The 25753-nt window shown below is 43.1% G+C and overlaps 1 protein-coding gene across 1 annotated transcript in view; it reads right to left on the bottom strand.

Annotated features, from left to right (window-relative positions):
• Positions 1-25753, bottom strand: part of PLCH2 (phospholipase C eta 2) — a 334868-nt gene that overhangs the window by 54665 nt on the left and 254450 nt on the right. The window contains exons 7-10 of the mRNA XM_072608589.1: positions 19625-19718; positions 12633-12836; positions 9778-9898; positions 2646-2820 (exon numbers count right to left, since the gene is read on the bottom strand). Of these exons, the coding sequence (XP_072464690.1) occupies positions 2646-2820; positions 9778-9898; positions 12633-12836; positions 19625-19718 (594 nt within the window). The remainder of the gene's footprint in view (positions 1-2645; positions 2821-9777; positions 9899-12632; positions 12837-19624; positions 19719-25753) is intronic.

Genomic DNA, 25753 nt, shown 5'->3' with positions numbered 1-25753 from the left:
TCGTAAGTCAGGGAAGACCTGAGTTCAAATCATGTCTCAGACACTTAACTAGCTGTGTGACCTTGGGTATCACTTAGCCTATGTCTGGCTCAGTCTCCTCATCTGTAAAATGGGGATAATAATAGCACCTACCTCCCAGAGTTTGTTGTGAGGAGCAAATGAGATGAGAAATGTGAATTGCTTATTTTGGCACATTGTAAGTGGTATATGAATGTTAACTCTTATTATTTATTAGCTACAATAATGATCATTTATTAGCTATTATTACTATTGAATGTGTCAACGATAAAAATTCTGTACTCTAGATCTAGGGTAGTGGGGTTTTATGGGAATAGCAATGGATTTGGACCTGGATTCAGATTCCACTTATGCTCCTCACTTGACCTTGGGGAAGATTCTTAACCAGTGCTTCTCAATTTGTTCATCTTTAAATGAGGGGATTAGTCATTTCTGAGGTCCCTTTCAGTTTCAATTCTATGATCTCCGCGCTAGAAGAAATCTGAGAGATGATCTAATCCAATCTCCTCATTTTATAGTTAGGGAAACTGAGGCCCAGAATGGCTCAGGTTAAATTATTTAGTCAAGATCACATTGACAGAGCCAGAAGTATGATCACAGAATCTTAGATCTGGTAAGGATCACAAGGTTCAATCCTATTTGACCAGGAATCTCCTAGATAATATTCCCAATAAAGTGATCATCTAAGCCTTGAGGCCTTTCAGTGATGGGGAAGTCCAGTCCTCTAAGGGAGTTCATCTGACGTTTGGATAGCTCTATTTGTGAGGATGATTTCTCTTAGGTGGAAATGAAATCTTGAAGGTGGTAACTTGGAAAGAACACTGGATTTAGAGACAATGGATCTGGGTTTGATGACTAACTTCATTATTTCCTATGTGAGTTAATTCATTTCTCTAGGGTCCACTTTTCTCATCTATAAAATGGGAAGTAGGGCAGCTGGGTGGCACAGTGGATAGAGTGCTGGGTCCGGAGTCAGGAGGACCTGAGTTCAAATCTGGATTCAGACACTTCCTAGTTGTGTGACCCTGGGCAAGTCACTTCAACCTATTTGCCTCAGTTTCCTCATCTGTAAAATGATCTGGAGAAGGAAATGGCAAACTGCTCTAGTATCTACCAAGAAAACCCCAAGTAGGGTCATGAAGAGTCAAACACGAGTGAAACAACTGAAAAATAAAAATGGGAGGTAGGCTAGACTCGAGGACCTATGAGGTCTCTTATACTCTAGGGCTAAGAGCCTATCATTCTATGATGTGTATGTGCCTCGGTTTCCTCATTTGTCAGAACTCAATGACTTTCAAGTTCCCTTCTTTCTCTCAAGCTAGAAATTTGCATTCTCTGCACCAATTCAGACTTCTGAGGCTAGACCAAACATATAGCCAAACCCTGTATCTGGAGTTCTGGGCCAGGGCATTTTATATAAGATCACACTGCTTTTGACAGTGTAAATCCTCTTCTGTCATTCTCCCAGTCCAGGGGTGTGCTGGAGGTAAATCATACAGGTTTCTGAGAGCCTGTTGTTAAATTTTCAGTATGAGTATCTACTTCCCAGAATCAGCAGCTACTCCAAATCAGGACATGTTGATTGTCTAGGATTTTAAAAAGCAATGGAGAAAAGGTGAATAATGTATCTAAAAGTTCACCCTGCATTTTCAGAGAGTTGTTTGTTAAACATCTGCCAGCCTATCGTTGCCCCAGTGTACATGGGAAGCTAGAGGAGGTGCACGTAAGTCTGGAAGCTGAACCTCCTCTCTCGCTTTGACGCCTGAGCTCTCAGCCCTGACTCAAAAATCATAGGAACATAGATTTGTTTTTTAAATAGTATTTTCTCCAATTATATATGTAAAGACAACTTTTAACATTCATTAAAAATTTTTTTTGAGTTCCAAATTTTTCTCCCTTCTTTGCTCCCTCCCTAAATGGTAATCAATTTAATATAGGTTATACAGGAACATAGATTTAGAATTAGAAGAGAGACCTTAGAAGCCATCCACTTCAGTCCTTTACAGATGAGGAAACTGAGGCTGAAAAAGGTTCAGTGACTCACATAGGGTCACACAGGTAGTAAGGGTCTGGGAAAGATTCGAACGCAGGTCTTCCTGATGCCATGCCTAGTACTTTATCTGTTATGATACTTAGCCTCCCTATCCCTCTCCTGAACTCCAACTTTGTATCACTAACCATCTGCTGGACATCTCTACATGGACATACTCCTTGGCATCTCAAAGTCAAGATAACCAAATTAAAATTCATTAACCTCCCTCCAAATTCCTATCTTAATTTTGAACATCTTTGTTTCTGGCATGAGCACCATTGTCTTTTCAGTAGTTCATGTTTGCAAACTTGAAATCAATCATGAAATATACCTTCTTGTTGCTGGATGGTATACCTGTCTGTATTTAGATTTTTAATCTTAATAGATTAATTTTATTAATCTTAATCTATCAATCTCTTTAGATTTTTTTGGGGGGGGATTATGACTCCCACAACTATTGAATATGTGATCCATTAAAAACACCATATCATTTTCAGATGTCTAGGAGCTGTCTATGAGGGACCCGTGGCCCTCCCCTAGACTCCCAGGCAGTGGGCTACCACCCCAGGATGTCCAGGGCAGGCAGGGCCTTTACCTTCACTAAGATCTTGCCTTTCAGCTTCTCAGGAGATGGCAGAGTGGTTGAGTCTTCCTCACTGCTCACTGTCGACAAGTCCAGTTTGTCACCTAGGATGTCAGTCAGGTACTGCGCCATCTTCTTCTGCTGAAGGACACTGCAGTGGTTCTCAATGGATAGGATCACTGGGTACCTGGCAGGAGGGGAGGAAGGGCGGCATGTAAGAAGAGGAGCTGGCTTGTAGAACTAGGAGCAGCTTCTGGACCCAGGCACAGAGAAGCAGAGGAGAGAAAGGTGCCTTTGTCAGGAAACCGAGACAAAAGAGGGCCATAGGACTCTGGGAGCGATCTGAACTGATAAGGCTCTGGCGGGAACTATAGGCTCTTCAGAAAATGTACATGTTTGAGAGAGGGAGGGGGAAGGAGAGAAGCAGAAGAGGATTGAGGGGGAGGTGCACAGAGACAGAGAGGGAAAGGAAAAAGAGGAGAAAGGGAAAGAGGAAGGGAGGGAGAAGGTGGAAGAAGAAAAGAGGGAGAGAGGAAAACAAAGAAGGAAGAAAGAAGGAAAAAAAGAAAGAAAGAAAGAAAGAAAGAAAGAAGAAAAGAAAGGGAAGAAGAGATGGAGGGAGATAGGAGAAAGGAGGAAAGAAAGGGAAAGAAGCAGAAAAAATGAAAGAGGGAAAAGAGGAGAAGGGGAGGAAAGAACAGGGGGAGGAATGAAGAGAGATGGGGAAGAGGATGAGAGAGATGGAGGGAAAGGAGTACACAAAAGGAAGGAGAGAAGAGAGAGGAAAGGAAGAGGGGAGGAGGACAGAGAAGATGGGAGCAGGAGAGAAGGAAAGGAGAAATGAAAGAAGGGGAGACAGAGGGAGAGAGAAGTAGAATGAGCAGGAAGATAAACAAACCAGAAGGACCATGGGAGCCCAACACTACAATCAATCAACTAAAAAGCATTTATTTAGCACCTATTATGTGCAAGCAAGCAAGAGTGACAGGGAGACCTGGATCATAGATTCAGAGCGAGAAGGATCTTTCTAGTCATCCTAGACAACCTGTAGTTAAGTAATTCAACCTGGAAACTCTGGCCCAGAGAGACCTAACACCTTAGCTAGTGTGTGTGTATATGTGTGTGTGTGTGTGAGTGTGCACACGCACCTCTCTCTCTATATATACACACATACACATATATATGTGTATATATATATATATGATGAGGTGAGGCAGACAGGATTGTTTGAAGCAGATGGAGCAAACAGGATGCAGGGTATGAGGTAAGATGCAGGACGTGACCAGCCAGAAAAATGATCAAAGAAGACTATGCATTGAAGCCCCCCTTCCCCCTCCATCCGTGGACTTATCTGTGTGATTTCACAAAGTACCACCAGTTAACATGACAACTCTCGCTGTCACCTTCCCTATTCTCTTGGCTTATCTGGAAGGACTTTGTGACATCCTGGAATTATCCTCCCCTTCCATCGCTTATCTGTATGACAAAGCACTGGGGATTATCTGATTTTCCCAGGCATTTTCTATCCCCCCAAACTGTATTTAAATCAAGACCCCCCCTAACCTGACTAATCGCTCTGTTTCTCTCATGGAGAAACAGAGGCCACTTGGGTGTGTCATCCCAATAAATGCCTTTCTTTAACTTGGAGACTGTCCCAGTGAATTCTTTCAGGACATTAGGACCTGCACATCTATTCTTCATCGTGTATATGTATGTGTGTGTGTGTGTGTGTGTGTGTGTGTGTGTGTGTGTGTGTGTGTGTATATGCATCTTCAAGGTAAGATTTGAACCCCCCACCTCCCTGATTCCTAGGTCAGCCTCTCTTTCCAGAAAAGCAGTATGCCACAGTGTGGCAAGTCAGCAAGACTTGAAGTTAGCAAGACCTAGGCTCTTACCTCAGATTCTTGCTAGCTGTGTGCCCCTGGGGCAAACACTTCTCTGTTCCTCAGTTATCTAATTTGTAAAATGAGGATATGATCGTGCCTCCAAGGCACAAATGAGATGAAGTGTGGGAAGCAGTCTATAGACCTTAAAACTTCGGAAATGTTGGCTATTACTGCTATTACAATTCACGATCTCACAGCAGAAGGTATTATTGTAATCACATTATCATGTAGAATGGTACACTTTAAACACCCTCTTAAGAATTCTTCCAGTCCTGTGCCACCTCACCTACTCTATTAACTTTTTACCTAAGAGTCCCCTTAAGTGGGTCAAGTCCACTTACAGACACAAAGCTCCCATTAGGGGTGGGGACCCCTGTAATCCCCAGGCAATGGCCATATGCTAATTTATTAACCTTTTCTCAATCCTAATCCTCTCTGCAGCCTTTGACATTGTCCTTCACCCTTTTCTCCTTCAGGACCCCACCTTCCCCCATTCCCGGTTCTCCTCCTACCTGTCTGACCGCTCCTTCCCTGTATCCTTTGCTGGATCTTTCTCGACAACATGCTCATTAGTGAGGTGTGCTGTCCCGCCCCCAGACTTTGTCCCACACCCTTTTCTCTTCTTCCTTTATATTATTTCACTAAGTGATCTCATCTGCTCCCATGGACTCCGTTATCATCTCTCTGCTTATGATTCTCAAATGTCCTTATCCAGAGACTTAACCTCTCTCTTGAACTCCAGCCTCAAATCTCCAATTGTCTATTGGACCTAATGAACTGGAGAGTCTGTAGACATCTTAATCTTGAAACGTCCAAAAGTGTCTTCCTTTTTCTCCCCTCTCTTGCCCCTGCCTCAATCCCTCCCCATTTCCCAACTTCCTTATTCATGTGGAGGATACCACCACCTCTTCATTCGCCTAGGTTCTCGATCTAGGCTTCCTTTTCAACTCCTCACTATCTCTCATCCCTCCTAGCTAATCTGCTGCCAAAGCCTGCCATTTGTATCTTTGCAACATCTCTTGATGGTGGCTAGGTGGCGTCATAGTGCATAGACTCCTGGACTGGAGTCAAGAAGACTCTTCTTCATGAGTTCAAATCCAGTCTCAGACACTTTTTAGCTGTGTGACCCTGGACAAATCACTTAATTCTGTTTGCCTCAGTTTCCTTATCTATAAAATGAGCTGGAGAAGGAAATGGCAAACCACTCTAATATCATTGCCAAGAAAACCCCAACTGGGGTCACAAAGAGTTAGACATGACTGAAAAAAAAATGACTGAATAACATCTCTTGAAAATGCCCCCTTTTGGATGCCCAGCAGTTGGGGAATGGCTGAACAAGTTGCGGTATATGAATGTAATGGAATGCTATTGTGCTATAAGAAATGATGAACAGGAAGACTTCAGAGAGGCCTGGAAAGACTTAGATGAACTGATGCTGATCAAAAGGAGCAAAACCAGGAGAACTTTGTACACAGCAACAACCACAGTGTGCAAGGAATTGTTCTGGTAGACTTAGCCCTTTACAGTAATGCAAGGACCTAAAAAATTCCCAATAGATTTTTGAGGCAAAAAGCCTTCTACATTCAGAGAAAGAACTATGGAACTGGTTTGCAGAATGAAATAGACCGTTTTCTGTTGTATTATGTTTTGTTTCATTTTATGGTTTCTCCCATTCATTTTTACTCTTCTATGCAACATGACTAAGGTGGGAATATTTAATAGGAATGTATGTGTAGAACCTATATAAAATTGTATGCCATTTCAGGGAGGGAGTGGGGAGAGAGGGAGGAAAGAGCGGGAGGGAGGGGAAAAATAATCTAAGATATATGGAAGTGATTGTAAAACATTGAAAACAAATAAAATAATTTAATATAAAAAAAGAAAGAAAATGTCCCCTTTTCACTCCTGACATTACCCCCACACTGGTGAAGACCCTCATTGCCTCACACCTGGACATTACAATATTACAATAGCTGCTGGGGGTCTGCCTGCCTCAATTCTCTCCCCACTTCAATCCATCCTCCTCTCAGCCACCAAAGTGGGTTTCCTCAAGCAGGGGGTCTGATCATGTCAGCCCCTTACTCAATAAACTCCATTGGCTCCCTATCACCTCCAGGATCAAATACAAAATGCTCTGTTTGACCTTCAGAGCCCTTCATTCCCTGCTACCTTTCCAGGCTTCTCACACTGGATTCCCTTCTGCATAACCTTCAGGCCAATAACACTAGTTTCCCAGATGTTCTCCAAACAAGTCATTCCGCGGCTTTGCCCAGGCTGTCACCCTTGCCTGGAATGCCCTTCCTCCTCATCTGTCCTTCTTAGAATCTCTCATTTCTCTCAAAGCTCATATAAAGTACCACGTCAAGCATCTTTCCTGATCCCCCAGCCTCCAGTCCCTTCTCCCTGAAATTATCTTATATTGGCTTTACATCTGTTTTGTAAGTTATTATATGGGCTGCTGATGAATTCCCTGATAGAATAATAACAGCCAATAGTTATAATGCCATCAATAGAAAAACAGCTAACATTGATATGGTGCTTCGCTGTTATCCACTTTAATATTATCTCATTTGATCCTCATGACAACTATGGGAGGTAGGTGTCATTATTATCCACATTCCACAGTTGTGGCATTACTATTATCCCCATTTTACAGTTATAGAAACTGTGGCAAGCAGAAATTGAATGAATTGCTCACACTTGCACCAGTGGTGAACATGAGGTTGGATTTGAACTCAGGTCCTCCCGACTTCAGTGTTCCACCTTGCTGCCTCCTTGTGAACAAGGAATATTTCCCATTTGTCTCGGTATCCCCAGTCCATAGCACACAGTTCCAGAAATGTTGGTCTCTTTGCTGTTCTTTGTACCCTATCTCCTGACTCAGTGCCTGTCCGCCATGCTTGAAATGCCTTCCTGCCCATCATCTTCCCCTCATGACTTCCCTCACCTCCTTCACAACTCAGCTTCAATCCCACCTTCTTCAAAGGGCCTTTTCCATCCCCTCCCCCAATGCCCTCCCACTGCCAGCATCACCTTTCATTTTCTCTCCAGACATCGCAGCTATTTACATGTAATCTCTCTTATTAGAATCTGAGCCCTTGAGGGCTAAGACCCTCTTTGTGCCTATCTTTGCAACCTAGCACAGTACTGGACATATAGTAGGTACTTAATAGAGGCTTCTTGGTTGACTGATTACCAAGTCAGTGCTTAATAAATGCTTGTTGAATTCAATCGTGGCTCTCCATGGGCTTGTCTGAGATTCAGAGCCTCGCTTCCCTACTCCAGGAATCCTGCTAAGCCACTAGTCTGAGCTGAAGTTGCCTATCTCTCTGATCACAATCATGCCTCACTCAGAGCTGGGCCCACCAATTTATGAAGGTGTCACTCTATTTTTAATACTGAAATTAATCTTGCTCCTTTTTTTTCCTCCTGGTACAATTAACACTTCCTTCCCAGACCGAGAGCCTTCATTCGACAAGACTTGAATGCAAAAGTCATAATAGACAGTCTATTTTGAGAAACTAAATTGGAATTTTTTTTAATGGTGTCTTGCAACCATGCTGAGTGATAACAAAGCAGGCCTGAAGGCTGTGTGTCTCCTCTGGGGTAATTAATATGGGAACCATGATAAATGGGATCATTACATGTATGTGGGAGGTTGTTTGCCCACTGAACCTCAGACACAGGCAGACAAGAACATATACCCAAACAGGTGGGCACAGATGGGCACACACAGAGTCCCACACATATATTCCCACATCCAGGCATAGATTTCTCCTCTCCCTCATCAACAAGTCACCAAATCTTGATACTACTTCAGAATCACAGAATGTGAGGATTGCATAGTACCTTCTCAGTCATCTGGGTCCTCCAACAGGGTCCTCCAACTCCCCTGCTATCACATATCCCAATACACCGACCGCACAGCTACCATGTTAACCTTTCTCACAGCACAGACCTGACCTTGCCTATCAATCTGATCTAGAGAGAACCTCTGTTCAAGAACGTTCCAGAGGAGATCCGGGCTTCAGTGGGAAAGGGGGTTATAAGGGAAGAAGTGGCCCATGAGCTGCTTGCAAAGGTGATTTCAGCTGAGGGCTCTAGCTTTCTGCCAAAAGGAGAGAGTAGGGCATGGGGCCAAAGGATAGAATCAGAGATAATGAGAAAGGAGCTTATTGTGACCCGGTTATGGGGTGTGTGTGTGTGTGTGTGTGTGTGTGTGTGTGTGTGTGTGTGTATGTGTTGGGAGAGGGGACAGTGTGTATGTGTTTTTTTGGGGGGGAAGGACAGTGTTCCCAGCCTTAAGGAACAATGGGAAGGGCTTCTCGATGCGTTAAGAGAAAAAGCAAAATTATGATGCAGTCTACCAGAATTATCATTCCTGTCCCAGCAGTTTAGGCAGCTATCTAGCCTCAACCCAACTGGCCCAATCCTATGCAGCTATTGATAGTTAGCTCTACAGAATGACAGAATTCGAGAGGTGGAAGGATCTTAACGCTCATCTCAATCAAGCCATCCTTAGCCAAATATCCCAGCTATAACATATTTGACCATAGGTCTTCCAGCCCCTGCTCAGAGATGTCCTAGGAGGGGGAACCCATCATCTTCAACAACCCACTTTGGGACAGTGCTGGCTGTGAAGGAAGGTTTTCATTCTGTTTTGCTTTGCTTATTTTTACATTATGCCTAAATCTGCCTCTCTACACCTTCATCTTGTTGATCCTGACTCTGTCCTCTAAGGCCAAGCAGAAAAAGGCTAATCCCTCCTCCATATCACAGCCATTCAAATATGTGAAGTCAGCTATCATGTTCTCCCAAATCTTCTCTCCTTCAGTTTACCCATCTCTGGTCTTAATATAGCTGCTCAAGATCTTCACTATCCAGTTTCTTCCCTCTAATCATTCTTTCTAAATGTCCTTCCTGAAAGGTGATGCTCAGAGCTAAACCCAGTATTCCAAATGGGGTCTGACCAGGGCAGGGGAGAGAAGACCAATGCATTGCCTACTTATTCCTATATGCTGTGCTACTTAATATTGTCCACTTTGGGGGGTTGTCAAAATATGGGACTTTAGAACTGGAAGGAAATGTATTCCAACCTCCTCATTTTTACAGATGAAGAAACAGAAGCCGAGGAACTTGTCCAAATTCACACAAGGAGTTAGGATCAGAGCTGAGATTAGAACGCAGCCTCATCTTGCCTAGATATAGAGAGATGGACCCAATAGAATTGGGAGGAGACTCCAGAGGTTGCCACTCACTCATTCTTGATGAAGGCGTATTTGTTGATCGTCTCAATGACGTCTTTAAAGAGGATCTTGGAGGTCAAGGTATAACCATGGTGCACGATGGGTTCCCCATCTGGTCCATCCCAACAGTCCACTAAAGAGGGGCAAAGGTCAAGTTCAGTTGATGGGTACCACAAGGTCCTCCATACCCTAGTTTCAGAACCTTCCTTGCTGAACTCCTCTCTCCCCACTATACTTCATGCTCCAGTTCAATTGGATTTGAATCTCTCTGTCTTCATTTCACCCCCACCTGTCCCGAGTTCTTGGTTCACATTGTCCCTTTACCTTCCTCCCTTCCCCCACCTTCACTTATTGAAAGCCCTCCCCCCTTACAAAGCCCAACTCAGGTGCCATCTGTCCATGAAGGCTCCTTGACCCCTTTATCCCATGCAGATAAAGGGATCTCTCCCTCCTCACATTTCTGCAAGCTTTGTGCCTCGATATCTCCGTCACCTCTCTCCTATTCTAATTTGTAGCATAGTCTTTTGGGTATGTGTCCTATCCCTCCCTCCAAACCAAAAATCATTATAAGCTCTTTGAAGGCAACACCTGTATGAGTTTAAAAAAGAACAATAACGTACAACATTTTAACACTGAGCACAGAATCGTGCACACGGCAGTCATTTATTAAGTGTTTTGGGGGCGTGAACTCACTAGTTCCCAAATCTCTTCCTTCCTCTAAAAAAACAAACAGAATAAACATTTCAATTAGTTAAATCCCTAAGCTCTCAGGGCAAGGGAGGGAACTTTCTGTCTGTCTGTCTGTCTGTCTGTCTGTCTGTCTCCTCTCTCTCTCTCTCTCTCTCTCTCTCTGACTCTGTCTCTCTCTCTGTGTGTGTCTCTCTCTCTCTCTGTCTCTGTCTCTCTTTCCTCCCTGCCTGTGTTTCTTTTTGTTTCTTTCCTCTCTCTCCTTTTTTCTTTCTCTTTCTCCCCTCTCTGTCTCTCTGTTTCTCTTTCCTCTCTCTCTCCTGTTCTCTCTCTCCCCCCCGTCTCTCTCTCTGTTTCTCTATCTCTGCCTCTCTCTCTGCCCTTCTCACCATCTCTCTCTCTCTGTTTCTCTTTCCTCTCTCTCTCCTGTTCTCTCTCTCCCCCGTCTCTCTCTCCCCCGTCTCTCTCTCCCCCGTCTCTCTCTCCCCCATCTCTCTCTCTGTTTCTCTTTCCTCTCTCTCTCCTGTTCTCTCTTTCTCCCGTCTCTCTCTCTGTTTCTCTTTCCTCTCTCTCTCCTGTTCTCTCTCTCCCCCATCTCTGTCTCTCTGTTTCTCTATCTCTGCCTCTCTCTCTGCCCTTCTCACCATCTCTCACTCTCTCTGTTTTTCTTTCCTCTCTAAGAGCAAATGTAACACCTTTGGATGCTTACATTCGAACAGAGAAGACAACACACAAGCAGAGAAGGAAATGGAGAATGTATAGAAAGGGAATGGAAGGTCATTTGGAGACTGCTAGTAGGTGAACAAACCAGGAAAAACTTCATGTCCAGGGCAGTGCTTGAGCTGAGGAAACTCGAGATTCCAAGAAAGGAAACTGAGAAAATGTTGCATTCCATTGAACTGCCTGAATATATCCTGTAGTTCATATTCTTGTTGTTTCCTCCATTAGAATATAAAGTCCCAGAGAGAAGGGACTATTTTGTTTTTCATCTTTGTATGGGCAGTGCCTGGCACATAGTAGGTACCTAGCACATGACTGTTGGGTTGGATGGGAAATGATAGGCATAGGAGAAGTCCTCAACCAGAGAGTGGTTCAGGTGCCTGATGGCAGGGTCACATCTAGGACACCTATCCCTAAAGCATAGAAGAGTGCTTCTGGACTTTTAGTGACTCCATTGCCCATAGTAGACCTCAGGCCAGGGCAGCAGAGTCTCCAATTGTTAAGTTCTCTGCTTAGCCTTGAAGTATGATCTCTAAGACCTGGGTCAAATGCTGCCCATTGATAATATTGAATACAAAATTTTGGAATAATCTCTTTGTTCTTTCTGAAGCAAACTCAGACAGTGCCTCTTCCTATGTCAACGAAAGCCAGCCAGGGCTGACTTAACATTCCTTATGAGATCTTTAACCTAAGATACTATCTTGAATAATGGGATGTTTTCCATATCTAAATATTTTGTGGATATATGCTATGTTATGGCATGTTAATGGTAAAGAAAACACAGACATCTTGGGTCATAATTTCTATTTGAAACTTTGTCAAACTCTATTATCTTACTGTATTTATAGCCTATGCAATTAAGAAATTCCTTTCTAAAGACCTAGTTAATCACTTATGGAGAACATAAATCTGAAGGACACAGAAAACCTTCTTTGTCCTAAAACAGATTTAAGGCTGGCTGTTTTTGGTATCTGGTAGCTAGATTTAATATCTAGTTCCATGGACTCCACATACTGTTACTTTAAAATGAATGAATTAATCTATACATTTAGCCTGCTGCTTCTACTTTAAGCAAACTTAAAGGTTAACACCATGAAGGAAAGGAAGGAAGGCTGGAAATACGAAAAATATTTCCAATACCTTCTCCCAGAATAACCACCCTCAGTCATGTCTGAATAGAAATTTGTACTTAGAAAAGAGTTTTCATATTCATTTTTTCGGTTGACCTTCAATACTCTTGTCAAAAGCTCAGGACAAAAATTATTTATTATCATTACAATGATAAATACATTACAAGATAAATCGACTTACCCACACAGTTATTAATGGCAAGGCTAGGAATTGGACTCAGATTTGCAGAGCACTCTCTTGGTTCTCTAGAAGGACCAGGAGACCTCTGCTATTTAATCCCACAGGTCAAGAACCTGGTATCTATGGTTATAGACCATTCTACTTCTCACCTTCCACACAGCGGCAGCCAGCCTGTAGGACCCACGAGTACATGTCCACTCGAGACTGGGACATGAGCTGGTCCCCAATGAGGTAGGTATTATGGGAAGAGGTGATGAAGTAGTAACTTAGTGGGTAGGTCATGTCCTGGTTCACTTGGTAGTGCTTGGGATTGAAAATGTCTCCTTCTGGACTCCTAGCGTAGTTAGTAAAGCCTGGGAGGGACGAGATGGACAAAAGCTCAGATCTGCCAGTAATATAGCAAGAACATTACCTAGAACGTTTGGAAAGGGGTGGGGGGAGGAGAAGAATGAAAAGGTTAACAATAATAATACTTGGCATTTATTTAGCATTTGACATATATTTTTTATTTAATTCTCATAAACCCCTAAATTGTAGAGATCATTATCATCCCTATCTTTAGATGAATCAATGGAAAGAGTTCTGGATTTTGAATCTGGATCTGGGTTCAAATACTGTCTTTGCCACTTGTCATCTGTGTGACCTTGGCCAAAGCACTTAACATTTCTGGGTCTCAATTTCCCAACTGAAAAATAAGGAGAGTGAACTATATGACCTTATAGGTCCTTCCCTTCTCAATATCCAAGAGACCTGCCAAGGATCACACAGGAAGCTAGTATCTCCACTTAGATCTATAGACTATATGAGATAGGATTTGAACTCATTTCTTCCACATGCTGTCCACTATGCTACCATGTATAATCTCAAAACATTAGTGGTAGAAGGGGCCTTAGGGATAACAGACTCATAGACCTATAATTAGAAAGGATTTTAGAGGTTGTCTGTTTCAACTTCCTTTCTTTACAAAGGAGAAAGTTGAGACTCAGAAGAAGGGCTCAAGGTCATATCATTTGTTAGTGGCAGAATTCAGATTGCTATCATTACTATTTTACAGATGAGGAAACTGAGACCTGGAGAGAAGTGACTTGCCCATAGTCATACAGCTAATTAATCACCTGAAGCAGGATTCAAACTCAGATCTGCCTGATTCCAAGTCCAGCACTTGATTCACTATGCCACCCAGCTGCCTTGACTAAAGCTCTGAGTTATACTTTCTGTTTTATGACACATCTCTTCCAGCTTTGGACAGCTCTAACTATTAGGAAGTACTTTTATTGTTCAATTTTGTTTGACTCTTTGTGATACCATGGACCACAGTACATCAGGTATTTCTGTTCTCCACTATCTACCAAATTCTTTCCAAGCTCATGTTCATTGGTTCTATGACACTATCTATCCATCTCAACCTCCACCACCTCCTTTTCCTTTTGCCTTCAATCTTTCCCCACATCAGGGTCTTTCCCAGTGAGTCCTGTCTTCTCATTGTGTGACCAAAGTATTTAAGCTTCAGCTTTAGTATCTGGTCTTCCAGTGAATAGAGTGAATTAATTTCTTTAAATATTGACTGATTTGATTTCCTTGCTGTCCAAGGTACTCTCAAAAGTTCTCTCCACACAATTAGAAAGTGCTGATTCTATGGTGCTCAGCTTTCCTTATAGTCCAGCTCTCACAGCCATATATTGCTAGGGAAAAAGCCATATCTTTGACTATATGAACCTTTGTCAACAAGGTGATGTCTCTGCTTTTTAGTATGCTGTCTGGGCTCACCACAGCTTCTCTTCCAGGGAGCAAGAGTCTTTTTAATTTCATGACTAAAGTCACTATCTGCCCAAGAGTATAAAATCTAACACTGCTACCATTTCTTCTCTCTGATTGCCAGGAAATGATGGGACCAGTTGCCAACATCTTGGGTTTTTTTTCTTTTGATGTTAAGCTTCAATCCAGTTTTTACACTCTCCTCTTTCACCCTCATCAAGAGGCTTCTTAATTTCTCTTCATTTTCTACCCTTAGAGCGGCATCATCTGCATATTTGGGATTATTGATATTCCTCCAGGCAATCTTGATTTCTGGCTTTTGATTCATCCAGGCTGGCAATACCCATGATGTACTCTGCATATAAGTTAAGGTGATAAAGTACAGTTTTGTACTCCTTTTCTAATCTCAGACCAGTCAGTTGTTCCATTTTTGGTTCTGTTGCTTCTTGGCACTTGTACAGGTACCTCAGGAGACAAGTAGGATGATCTGGTACTCTCAGCTCTTTGAAGACTTGCCATATTTTGTTGTGAACCTCATAGTCAAAGGCTTTAGTGTAGTCAATGAAGTAGAAGTAGGAGGTCCTTTATATTAATCCCAAATGGACTTCCCTAGAATTTCTACCCATTGGTCCCAGTTTTACTCCCTAGATGCACTGAAGACACATTTTATTCCCCCCTTTCATATAAAAAACATTCACGTATTTGAAGACCATGATTGCTCCCCTACTCCTTAAGCCTCCTCAAGTTCTTTCCACTGTTCATATGTCATAATTTGGGGCATTTTTAGCATCCTAGTCATTTTTTATGGATATTTCCTTCATTCATTTCCTTCCTAAATCTGAACATAATGCTTCCAACGTCTGGCCAGGTCCATGCCCAAAAGATGATCATTTCCATCAATCTGGACACCATACCTTTTCTTGATGCCATCTAAGATCCAATTCACTTTTGGACCAGCACATCATGCTGGCAAATCCTACCAAGCTTGCAGTCCATGAAAACTCTCCAGTACATTGATGTAACCTGTTGCTTCGATACCCCTCCTCCATCCTCTGTTAGGGCAGATGACATCTTGTACCCAAGCTCAGGGGTTTGCTTTTGTCCCTACTAAACTGCATCTTGTTAAAGGCAGAATGGATATAGCAACTAACGGATCAGTGGAAGTCAAGATGACCTGAGTTCAGATATGGCCTCTGACTCATAGCTGTGTAACTGGAGGAAAATTATTTAACTTCCCAGAGCCCCCAGCAATCCCCTTGAAGTCATAAATTACACAGAATTGACAACTGGCACTGGTGGAGGGCTTTTCCATACTGTAAGCTCCCTAAGTGAGTGAAATCACAGTTCTGGATTTTGAAAAAAGCTCGTCATTCTAGTCTGTTACAACTTTTATTGACTTCAGTGTCAACATCCAACATCATCCTCTCTTGAAATTTAATAGGCATGCCATCTGTATTACTATTCAAATCTTTGACATGAATCTTGAGTAGAAGATTGCCAAGGAGAGAGTCCACAGGCAATCCACCAGAGGTCTCACTTAGATTGACAGCCATCATTCATCACTATTCTCCATCTTGTTGAAAAGGTTATCATGAGACTTCATTGAAAGTCAGATTCACATACTCCAACCCATTGTTTGCCCCATGAACTCTTGGCTCTCTATGGGACTATATACAAGCTAACTGAGAAAAGAGATCGTATCTTATAAAGCTTTTGAATTCCTTGCCCTTACAGCCCCTCACAAAGGATATTGTGTGCCAAGGAGCCTTCCATATATACTCCCAAGGAACTTGCAGGAGCTAAGGTTTCTAGAAGAGAGCCATCCAGGAATTGTCATGACAATCCTAGCTCAATGGCAGGAAATTCAGACACAGTCTAATGGAAAATATGATAAACTATGCAGAATTCCAGCAAGGGAAAGCAAAGAACCAAGCCTTTGGATTTGAATGTTTTGAAAAGATGGATAGAATATTTTACTTCAAGGTGGGTATGTTTTGACTATCTCAGAACATGGTTCCTGGGGGAAGAGACAGTTGACCCCAGCTCCTTGGATCCTGGATCTCTCTCTGTCTCCAGCTTAGGTTAGTCCTCAGTGAGAGCCCAACAAACAGATATCTTATTGGGTGCAGAGGTATGGATTTGATGACTTTTCAATTTCATGAATCTCTTTGGAAAGACAGCACCTCATTATGTTAGTCTCGACATTTCCTAGGCTAAATAGTCTTAGTCTCCTCCCATCATTCTTCCATCTCCCAAAAGCAAATTCCCATAGCCTTCCCTTAAACATACCAAATAAAAGGGCCAAGTGCTTTGAGCATTGACTACTTCGACTGATTCTTCTGCAAATCCCCTTTAAGTCCCAGCCATGGACCCTAACATCTTGCCTTTGCTTTGGTATATAGTTGCTCATACACTCACACTCAGGAGGGGCATATGTATACCAGGCATAAAATAGGTAGTCTGAGGCAATCCTCCCCTAGTAACACCTACTTCAGAACCTGTTCCAAGTTAAAGTAATTATTAATCTCTACTTGTTGGACTATTTGTGGATTACTCAAAGGAACTGAGTGTATTTAACCTAGAGAAAGGAAGACTTTGGGGAGGTCATGGTATCTACATTCAGGTATTGAGAGGCAGCATGACATAGGTGATAAGATTCTGCGTTTGGAGTTAGAAAGGCATGAATTCACATCCTGACTGTGCTACTCATAGACTGTTTGACCCTGAGCAAGTCATTTTACCCCTATATGACTTGATTTCCTCTTCTGTAAAATCAGAGAGATGGACTCAATGACTTCAAAGTTCCCTTCCAGCTCTATGGTCCTATAATATGGAGGAATAATTAAGTTATTCTGTTAGGCCAATAGTCCACAGCCTGGCATAGTTGATAGAGAGCCTGGCCTTGGAATTGGGGAAAACTGAGTTCAAAGCCTGCTTCAGACATTTAATGGCTGCATGACCCTGGGAAAGTCACTTCACTCAACCTCAGGTTCCTTAGTTGTAAAATGAGGGGGCTGAACTTGATGACCTCCATCACTCCTTCCAACTATAAATCTAAGAACCTACAATTGTATGAACCAAGAGTAATGGGTAGAAATTGTAAAGATGCAGATTTAGACTTGATATTAAAATATTTCCCAGGCAGTAGAGAGAATCATCCCAAAGTGGCATGGGCTACCTCCAGAGACAAGGACTTCCTCAATATAGAATCATTTGGATAAAGGCTAGATGCATACTTGCTGGCTACAGAAGGCATTCTTCTCTCCTAATGGGTTGAACCAGATGCCCTATGAGAACTCTTTTGGCTCTGAGTTTATTTCAATAGCCTTCTAGTCTCTACATTACCCACTTGGCCCCCTGGCCAAGCTGCCTATCCTAAGGGAGAAGCTTAATGAGAAACCCAAGAGGAACTTGGGAAATGATGACCAAGTGAATTAGAAGACCTTGTTCCAATTCTAGCCTCTCATTAGCTGTGGGACTTTGGGCACATCCCTTCCCTTCTATCAGTTGCAGTTTCCCCATCTGTAAAATAAGAGAGCTGTACTAACTATTCTCTTCCAGCTCTTCGTTCTTCGCAGCATGAAGATTGTGATCAGCCTAAGGGAAACGCAGAAGCCATATTTCACAGACTAACACCATCTTTTCCTACAAGTTCTCTCCGTGGTTTGACTCCAGCCCAGGACTTGAGGGAGAGCAGGAAAATTGGAAAATTGATCGGGCATAAGGTACCCTTGGAGAAAATCAGCCATAATAGATTCTGACAAGTTAATTATCTTCTTATCCTCTGCACAGCATTGACGGAAGACACTCCCAGTGAGCCTTGCCTACTGCTCATCCCTTTCCATCCAAAGGGTCCACTCGGAGAGAACCCTTTGTCCACTAAGCATCTTCACACACCCTCCCTATGCTCTCCATTCAGGGAAACTCTAAAATACCCACTGGTGTTCTAGGCTTGAGACAGTAGGGTCTAAATGAGCAAATTGTATACCAGACAGGCTTCCCTCAGTTCTCTCCTGTGAAGCTGTGAAGGAAAGAAAGCTCATTTTTGATTTCTTGAGGCACCCCTATTGCTGACTCCTTTTCACCTGTCCCAATGTTTTCTGATTTTCCTCACCCTCCAGCCACGCCACCTGATTCTGACTCTCCTCCAGCTTTTAAAACTAAACTTTGTCCCATTTCTTCTAATTCTTACTAAGATGTAAGTGGCTAACAGCTGAATGTTACTACTTTTAGGTAACATTTTAACAGGGGACCAATGGGTGATTATAGAGTGGAGCTGAATTGTAATAGAGTACTCTTCTCATAAGGTGAGGTAAGAGGACATTCTTTAGGCAGGAGAAGCATGTCTAAAGAGACAGTATGGTTTAATGTAAAGAACACTAACTTTGGGGTCCTGAGTTTATATTTTATTTCTGCCATTCACAACCTGTGTGACACTGGGCAATTCACTCCCCTGCTTCTGAACCTCAATTTCCTCATCCATAAAGTGAAGGGGGTGGCCTTTTTATCTCTAGCATCTAATACAGTGTTTAATAAAGGCCTACTGATTGATCAATAAGGAGGCTTCCAATTGTGGACCAAAATGAGCCGCAAACATTCTTCTTGGGGATGGGTGTGTAGGTATGTGTATGCAAGTGTATATCCATACATGTACATTTGTCATATGTATGTGTTCAATATCCCAGTGTTTAAAAAAGGGGGTGTTGAGGACCCCAATATAGATCCTTCCTCACCTCAAAGTAAGAGACAAAGAAAACTATGGTGTTTGTTTGGAAATTGGAAAGGCAGATAATTGGTGCCTAAGTAGAGACTCCTCTGTCTACGTCTAATGGTCAAGGAAGGAATGAGCTTCCCCTGCCCCAATAATTTTCTATCCCTCCCCCAGTCCCAGGGAAAAGAGGGTAGCATCGAAACAGAGGGGACGTAACAATGTCCAAATATCCATAAAGGGATGGGTTTAGGGGGATGGTTCCATTTTAACATGAAAATTTGATCCTATAAAAAAGGATAAGTTGAATCATCATACAGCTGGCAGAAGAATTTAGGTAGGATTTATGGCATCCTAGGATGGAAGGTCCAGAGCTGGAAGGGACCTTAGAGGCTATCAAGGGACTGGAGGTCATCTAATTTCAACCCTTTCTTTTTGCAGAGGAGGAAACTGAGGCACAGAAATGCCCAGGGTCATGAGATCCTAGAACCAGAAGGATCCTCAGAGACTGAATTCAACTTGGACCTGAGCCTCGTTTCCTGAATTGCCCACAGCAAGCAGGCTCCTGACCCTGGTTGTTTCTTGTCCATCACCCAGATGAGGCCCCTGGTCCCTGGATTAGGTTCCTGACTTATCCTGACAGATAGTTTGTAGCTTCCTGCTCTCTGGCCTACTTACCATCGATGCCAAGCACCTCCTTACTCTTGTTCTCCAGGCATGGCTCAAACTGGTCGATGATATTCAGGCAGTACTCCTTTGTCACCTCCGTCATCTAGAATGGAACAATCACACAACCATCAGCCCACTTCAGGCTTGCTGGTCCCTACTCATCACCAGTGCCCGCTAGCCTCCTGCCAGGGTCCCTCATTCCTCTGATTCCATTGCTATCAGAATTGCTAGACTTGAGTCACTTAGCCAATACTCTGGCAACCAGAAGGGGTCACAGCCAATCCCTGCCATTTCCTCTTTCTGTCTTAAGAACTTTGGACTATTTGTACCCGATCTGTGATATGGCATTCCAAGTTCACACTGGTCTGATCAGCCAGTCGAACTCATTGTAACCTGACTCTAACACAGTGATGTCATTTTGGTCCTCTTTGAGATCGAATACAGCAAGAACCAACCATTTCCCCTACATTAGGTGAGTCTGACTCTTGAAGTCCGTTTCCCTGAAAGGCTCATGAGCTTGAGCCATGGGGCAGAGCCAGGGCTGGCTAAGGTCAATGGAACCATAGATTAATTACCCACATCTATCAGCCCAACTGACTTTACAGAGAAGCGATGAATCAGAGCCAGGGACTGTATAGGAAAGAGGAGAATTAATGACAATTAGCCAGGTAGTACATGCTTAGGAAGAAAGAAAAAAGGTGGCTTAGTTTGATCCACACATCTTTTAATATGTGAGAGTATGGACTCAGGTTCTTTTATCAACTCACAGAGAATCTGGGTTAATTCAGGGCAAGACTGGAGGGAGGAGGGGAGAGAAAAATAATCTTCCTAACTTTTGAAAACAGTGGGTAGATAGAGTTTTCTGACTGTGCCACCTTTTGCTATAGGGAACTTTCAATGAAGTTATGAGAACCCTCGGTGCCTCAGTTTACTCATATGTTCTTGGAAAGTCAAGAAGAAGATCACAGAATATCAAAATTAGAAGACCATTGATGATGGAACTGAGGACCATAGATGCCAAGCAACTTATCCAAGGTCACCCAGACAGAAAGCAAATGGCAGAGTGAATTAAAACCTCTTTGGACTTCAGTCTCCACAGCCATAAAAGGAGAAGATTGGACTGATGACATCCAAGTCCCATCCCCAACCCCATTCTATGTTTTAAGATCATTCCTTTCTTTTCTAAAAACCTTTCCAGCTCCAACATTTATAATAGCTAGCATTTATGTGGCACATTAAGCTTTGCAAAATGCTTTACATATTTTATCTCAATTGATCCTCACAACAACCCTGTGAGGTAGGTACTTAATGTTCCAATTTTACAGCTGAGGAAACTGAGGCAAATAGAAGTTAAATGACTTGCCCAGGGTCACTCGGCTAATTTGAGAGAGGTTTCTTCCAGCTCTGACTGAAGATCAGGTAGGAAATCTTCTTCCACATCTTGCATCCTAAGACCCTATAAGCTAAATGAGTTAACTTATCCTAAAGCACCCACTGGAATGCTGTTGCTCTCTCTCATAGGAAAGACGCACAAGATTTTTCAGGTCAGGCCCCTTGGGAGACAAATCTAGGAGTTTCAGTGAGAGGCTCCTCACTCCTTCCCTAGACTGGGCTCTGGGTTTGTTCTGTGAAGTGGCAGCCCTGGGTGAGTTTGCAGCCTGGGAGCAGGATGTCAGCTGTGATTACTCTAGTCATTGCAATTTACAGCTAGAGTTCATTTTCTCTCTCTTGACAAGTAAAGGAATCAATAGCCCAGCCAGACATTGACACATCCTTGTTGCTCTGAAAAGACATTGGCCCTTTACTGCCTAGCAGACAGGGCCAATGGATTGTCAAGGATCAGGAACAGGAGAATAGACAATAACAGGTTGGCAGGGTTAGGGAAGGGAAGAACTCTCTGTTTCAAGTCCCTACTTGCACGTTCTCTCTCTCTCTGAGCTGCTCTCCTTGAATCCTAAGGAAGGAAATGTTATCCCTTTCCCATTCCTTCGACTCCACTACCCTGAGACCCTTTGACTACCCTCAGAGCCTTACATTCCACCCCATACCCCATCTAAATCCCCAAACTCTCCCAGGAAAGGATGGCTCCCATGGAACAAGGACAAAAAAGAAGTGACCCTTTTCCCCCAATGGGAATGAGCTTAGGAAATTCATTACCCCAAGGTGTGGCATGGTCTGCAAATAGAAACAAGGTTAAGAAGGGATTAGATATCCCAACAGAGCCTGCATCAGCACCTGCCTTTGCTAAGCTCCTCTACCCTTAGCAAGTTCCATCAGTATTGTCTTAGAGGAAAAATCCATTAATTTATTCAGGGATGCTTGGTGTCAGTACCGTCACCAGGGTGGGGTGGTTGGAGCTTTGGCCCAAAGTGCAACATGGTGTGAAGGGACTTTGTAAAGCATTTATTAATCCCCTAAATTTTTTTTCAAGACTCAGGTGGTACAGTGGATAGAACACTGGTCCTGAAGTCAAGAAGAATCATCTTCATGAGATTAAATCTGGCCTTGGATGCTTACTAGTTGTGTGATCCTGGGAAAGTCACTATATTTGTCTCAGTTTCCCCATATGTTAAATGAGATAGAGAAGGAAATGGCAAACCACTTCAGCATCTTTGCCAAGAAAACTCCAAAATGGGATCAAGAAGAGTCAGAAACAACTGAAAAATGACTAAACAAAAAGTAAATAAAAGACAAACACAAAGAAGAAAGAAAATAATTCAATGTACTGGAAAAGGACACTGATTTTGGAGTCAGAAGACATGGGTATGAATCCAGACTTGGCAACACACTAGCTATGAGATGTTGGGGAAGTCACTAGACTTCTCTGAGCCTCAGTTTCCTCCTCTGTAAAATGAAGGGATTTGGATTGGATGATTTCAAGGGACTCTTCTCAGCTCAAAATCCTTTCTTTTCTGGGATCCCATGAATAAAGTCAGTGCCATGTCATAGCATGAGCAATGACTTTAGAGACTGACACATTGGGTTAAAATTCCATCTTCATCACTTAGTACCTAAGTGACAAGCCTTCTCTCCTCTCTAGACCTCATTTTCTCTTTCTGTAAAATTACACTCTTGGGCTAGCTGACCTCGGAAATCCATTCCAGCTCTAGTTGTATGAGCCTGTGAACATAAGCAGCTTGCCCAAGATCAAAGTCACGCAGCTGGTAAAGAGATGACAGAAAAAAGCTTTTGTATTGTATTGTCTGGTAACAGTATTGTCCAGTCATTTCAGTTGTGTCCTACTCTCTGTGACCCATTTGGGGGTCTTCTTGGCAAAGATACTGGAATGGTTTGCCATTTCCCTTTCCAGATCATTTTACAGATGTGGAAACTGAGGCAAAGAGGGCTAAGTGACTTGCTCAGGGTCATATAGTTGGTAAGAGTCTGAGGCTGGATTTGAACTCAGATCTTCCTGATTCCAGGCCCTACACTTCATCCACTATGCCACCTACCTGCTATAAAGAAGCAGGTACCTTTGTGTTTTCCTATCCTGTGGACCAATGGTCCTGTTTGATTAGAGCTGATTTCTAGGGGGATGAGCAGGAATCCATGACTGTCCCATCTCCCTCAAACATGAGAGGAAAAACAGGAAACAAGGCTCAGCAGACACTGTGACAATCTAGGGCTGAACGTGAGGAAGGCATCAGAAAACCCATGACCATGGGGCAGAGAGAGGAGAGATCTGGTCCTTCTGCTACTCTATACAGCTGGATTTGAGCTAGGATCATGTCTCTGTAGTAATTCTTAACCTAGAGTCCATAAACTTAAAACTTTTTTTTTGAAAACTGTATTTCCATCTAATTGGTTTCTCTAAGAATCCCGCATATTTTATTTTGTGTGTTTTAAAAACATGATTCCAAGAATGTGTTCCAGGCTTCACTAGGTCACCAAAGGGTTTATAACACAAAGAGTATGAACTCCTCCCCTATAACATCCTGATTTACTCTGAAATCTCACCATCGTTTTCTTTAAAGGAAAGAATTTGTCTCCTGGTGAAAGGCTCACAGGGAGCTGCAGCCACTGAGATGGAACCAGCTAAGCATCTGCAAAACAAACCCTCATGTCACAGGGTCCCATGAATATGTAGCATCAGGTCAGGACTGTATGAGGACCAGGTGAGAGCTAGAACTGCCTCCCAGTGGCATCAAGGGACTTCAGGAGGGTCAGGTTTCCAGACCCAGGCACTTTCACTCAGTGATATTGACCAAGAAAGGTGCAAAAAGAGAGATCTTTTTCTAGTTGCTACCTGGCTCAGAGGAGCTCCTTAAACTATTCCACCTTTGGGAGGGACTCCAAGATCGATGACTTCTACCTTTCCATAAAAAGGCTGAAAAGCATAAAAAATTCCAATGATGTTTGACAGGGACTCTTTGTGAAGAGCAATTCATGAAATAAAAATGAAGTTACGAACCAGGCAGTGGTAGGAAAGCCAGAGAGATTTGAGGTAACAACTTAATCGGCACATTTGGTGCTTCCCTCTGGGGTTGGTGTCTGCTAAGATTTAATGGAAGAGAGTCCATCTGCAATGAGGAAGGTCTGTTTTACTCGGGTAGTACAATGTACCAGGAGGAGTGGAAAAATGGGTCTGGGTCTTCTCTAGAGCGCAACAAGCACGGGGGTCTGGAGACAAGATAAACGGCCCTTCCTTGGACGCAGCTGCTCAAATTGGTCATTAATCTGCAGTACACCCAGAGAGCCACTCCCCCACTGCTCTGGGAGACGTGCTCCCTTCTTGTTCCCTGACAGTCCACAGATAATGAGAAATAACATGCAGGGAGCCTCAGGAAATGCCATGTTGAATTAGTAAACTTGCAGGTTCTGGAGCTAGAGTCCCATACACTGAGCCTTCCCCCATCACCATCACCGTGACCACCACCATGACCACCACCACCACCACCACCACCATCACCATTCACCAGGATCTGTGAATGGGGGTTAACATCCGAGCACCTGGGGTAGGGGGCCCCTGATTGGCATTCTACCAAAGGTGCTGGCTTTGGCAGACTTGGGTACTGTTTCAGAGTTTGGTGTTCTCTTGCTCAATGACCTTGGACGAGTTGCTTCCCTCTGATTCCCCATGAACATAAACTATGATAGAGCTACTCCAACCTCCTTGTTTTATAGATAGGAAACCTGAACTCAGAAGGAAATGATTTGTCCAATTTTCCAAAAAGTGTGGAGCAGAGCTTCAAAGTCACTAGGGAGAGTTAACACATTGGACATCAGAATCAAGATCCAGAAAGATCTCAAGGAATTAGAATTTTAAAGAATGTGTAGTTGGAATTCAAGACCTGATCTGCCCAAGGACAAGATGAGGGAGGCATGGTTAAACGGCAATTTGTCTGAAAAAGATCTTTGGGGTTTTCAACCCTTCTTAATTCCAAAGTCTTTCATGGTTCATTATTTCCTATATATAGAAATATATATATATATATCTGTTTGTATACATTTGTTTGCATGTTGTCTTCCCCATTCTATTATAAGCTCCTCGAGATATGGAACTGTCTTTTGCCCTGGATTGATTAAGATGGCTGCTGAAGTCCGTTCCAACTCTGAAACTCTGTGATCTCAAGTCAGAACCATAACTTTGGCTCCCGGAAATGAAGGTCATTGAGTGTTTTCTCGACTGCCCCATGTTGCTCTTTCCTCTGTAACCTGCCTACCTCCCAAAGATTCTGGGAAGATGAAATTACTTTGATGAACAGGAAAATAGGGAGTGTGATTCCAGTGCAAGACAGTCAGGCTGTCATCATTATTGGCCTCTTAAGATAATTTTCAATGCAGAGAGAACCCTGGAAAATCCAGTCATGCTGCCCTCGTGAGCACTTTAGCCTACCACATTAAAGTCTTTTGGTAAAGCCTTCTTCTTTCTTCCTTCCCTTCTTCCCTTCTTCCTCCCTTCCTTCCTTCTTTCCCCCCACCTCACAAAAGCATAGAGATCCAGTAAGAGCTATGGTAGGGATACCAAGAATGACCTAGCCCTGCCTTTGCCCTGTGTCTTCCTCATTTGCTAAAACTTGGTATACACAACTCTCCCTCCAGTTAAGCATGATCTGGGCCAGGGACCCTACCCAAGAAACTCCTATGAGCACCTCCTCCTGAAAGTAAAGGAGCCAGGGCAGGGCTGGAGCCTAATGC

The sequence above is a fragment of the Notamacropus eugenii genome, chromosome 5 (genome assembly GCF_028372415.1).
Source record: "Notamacropus eugenii isolate mMacEug1 chromosome 5, mMacEug1.pri_v2, whole genome shotgun sequence".
Taxonomy (NCBI): Eukaryota; Metazoa; Chordata; class Mammalia; order Diprotodontia; family Macropodidae; genus Notamacropus; species Notamacropus eugenii.
Note: the sequence above shows the minus strand (reverse complement) of the source record. Positions and strands in the feature narration are given on the sequence as shown.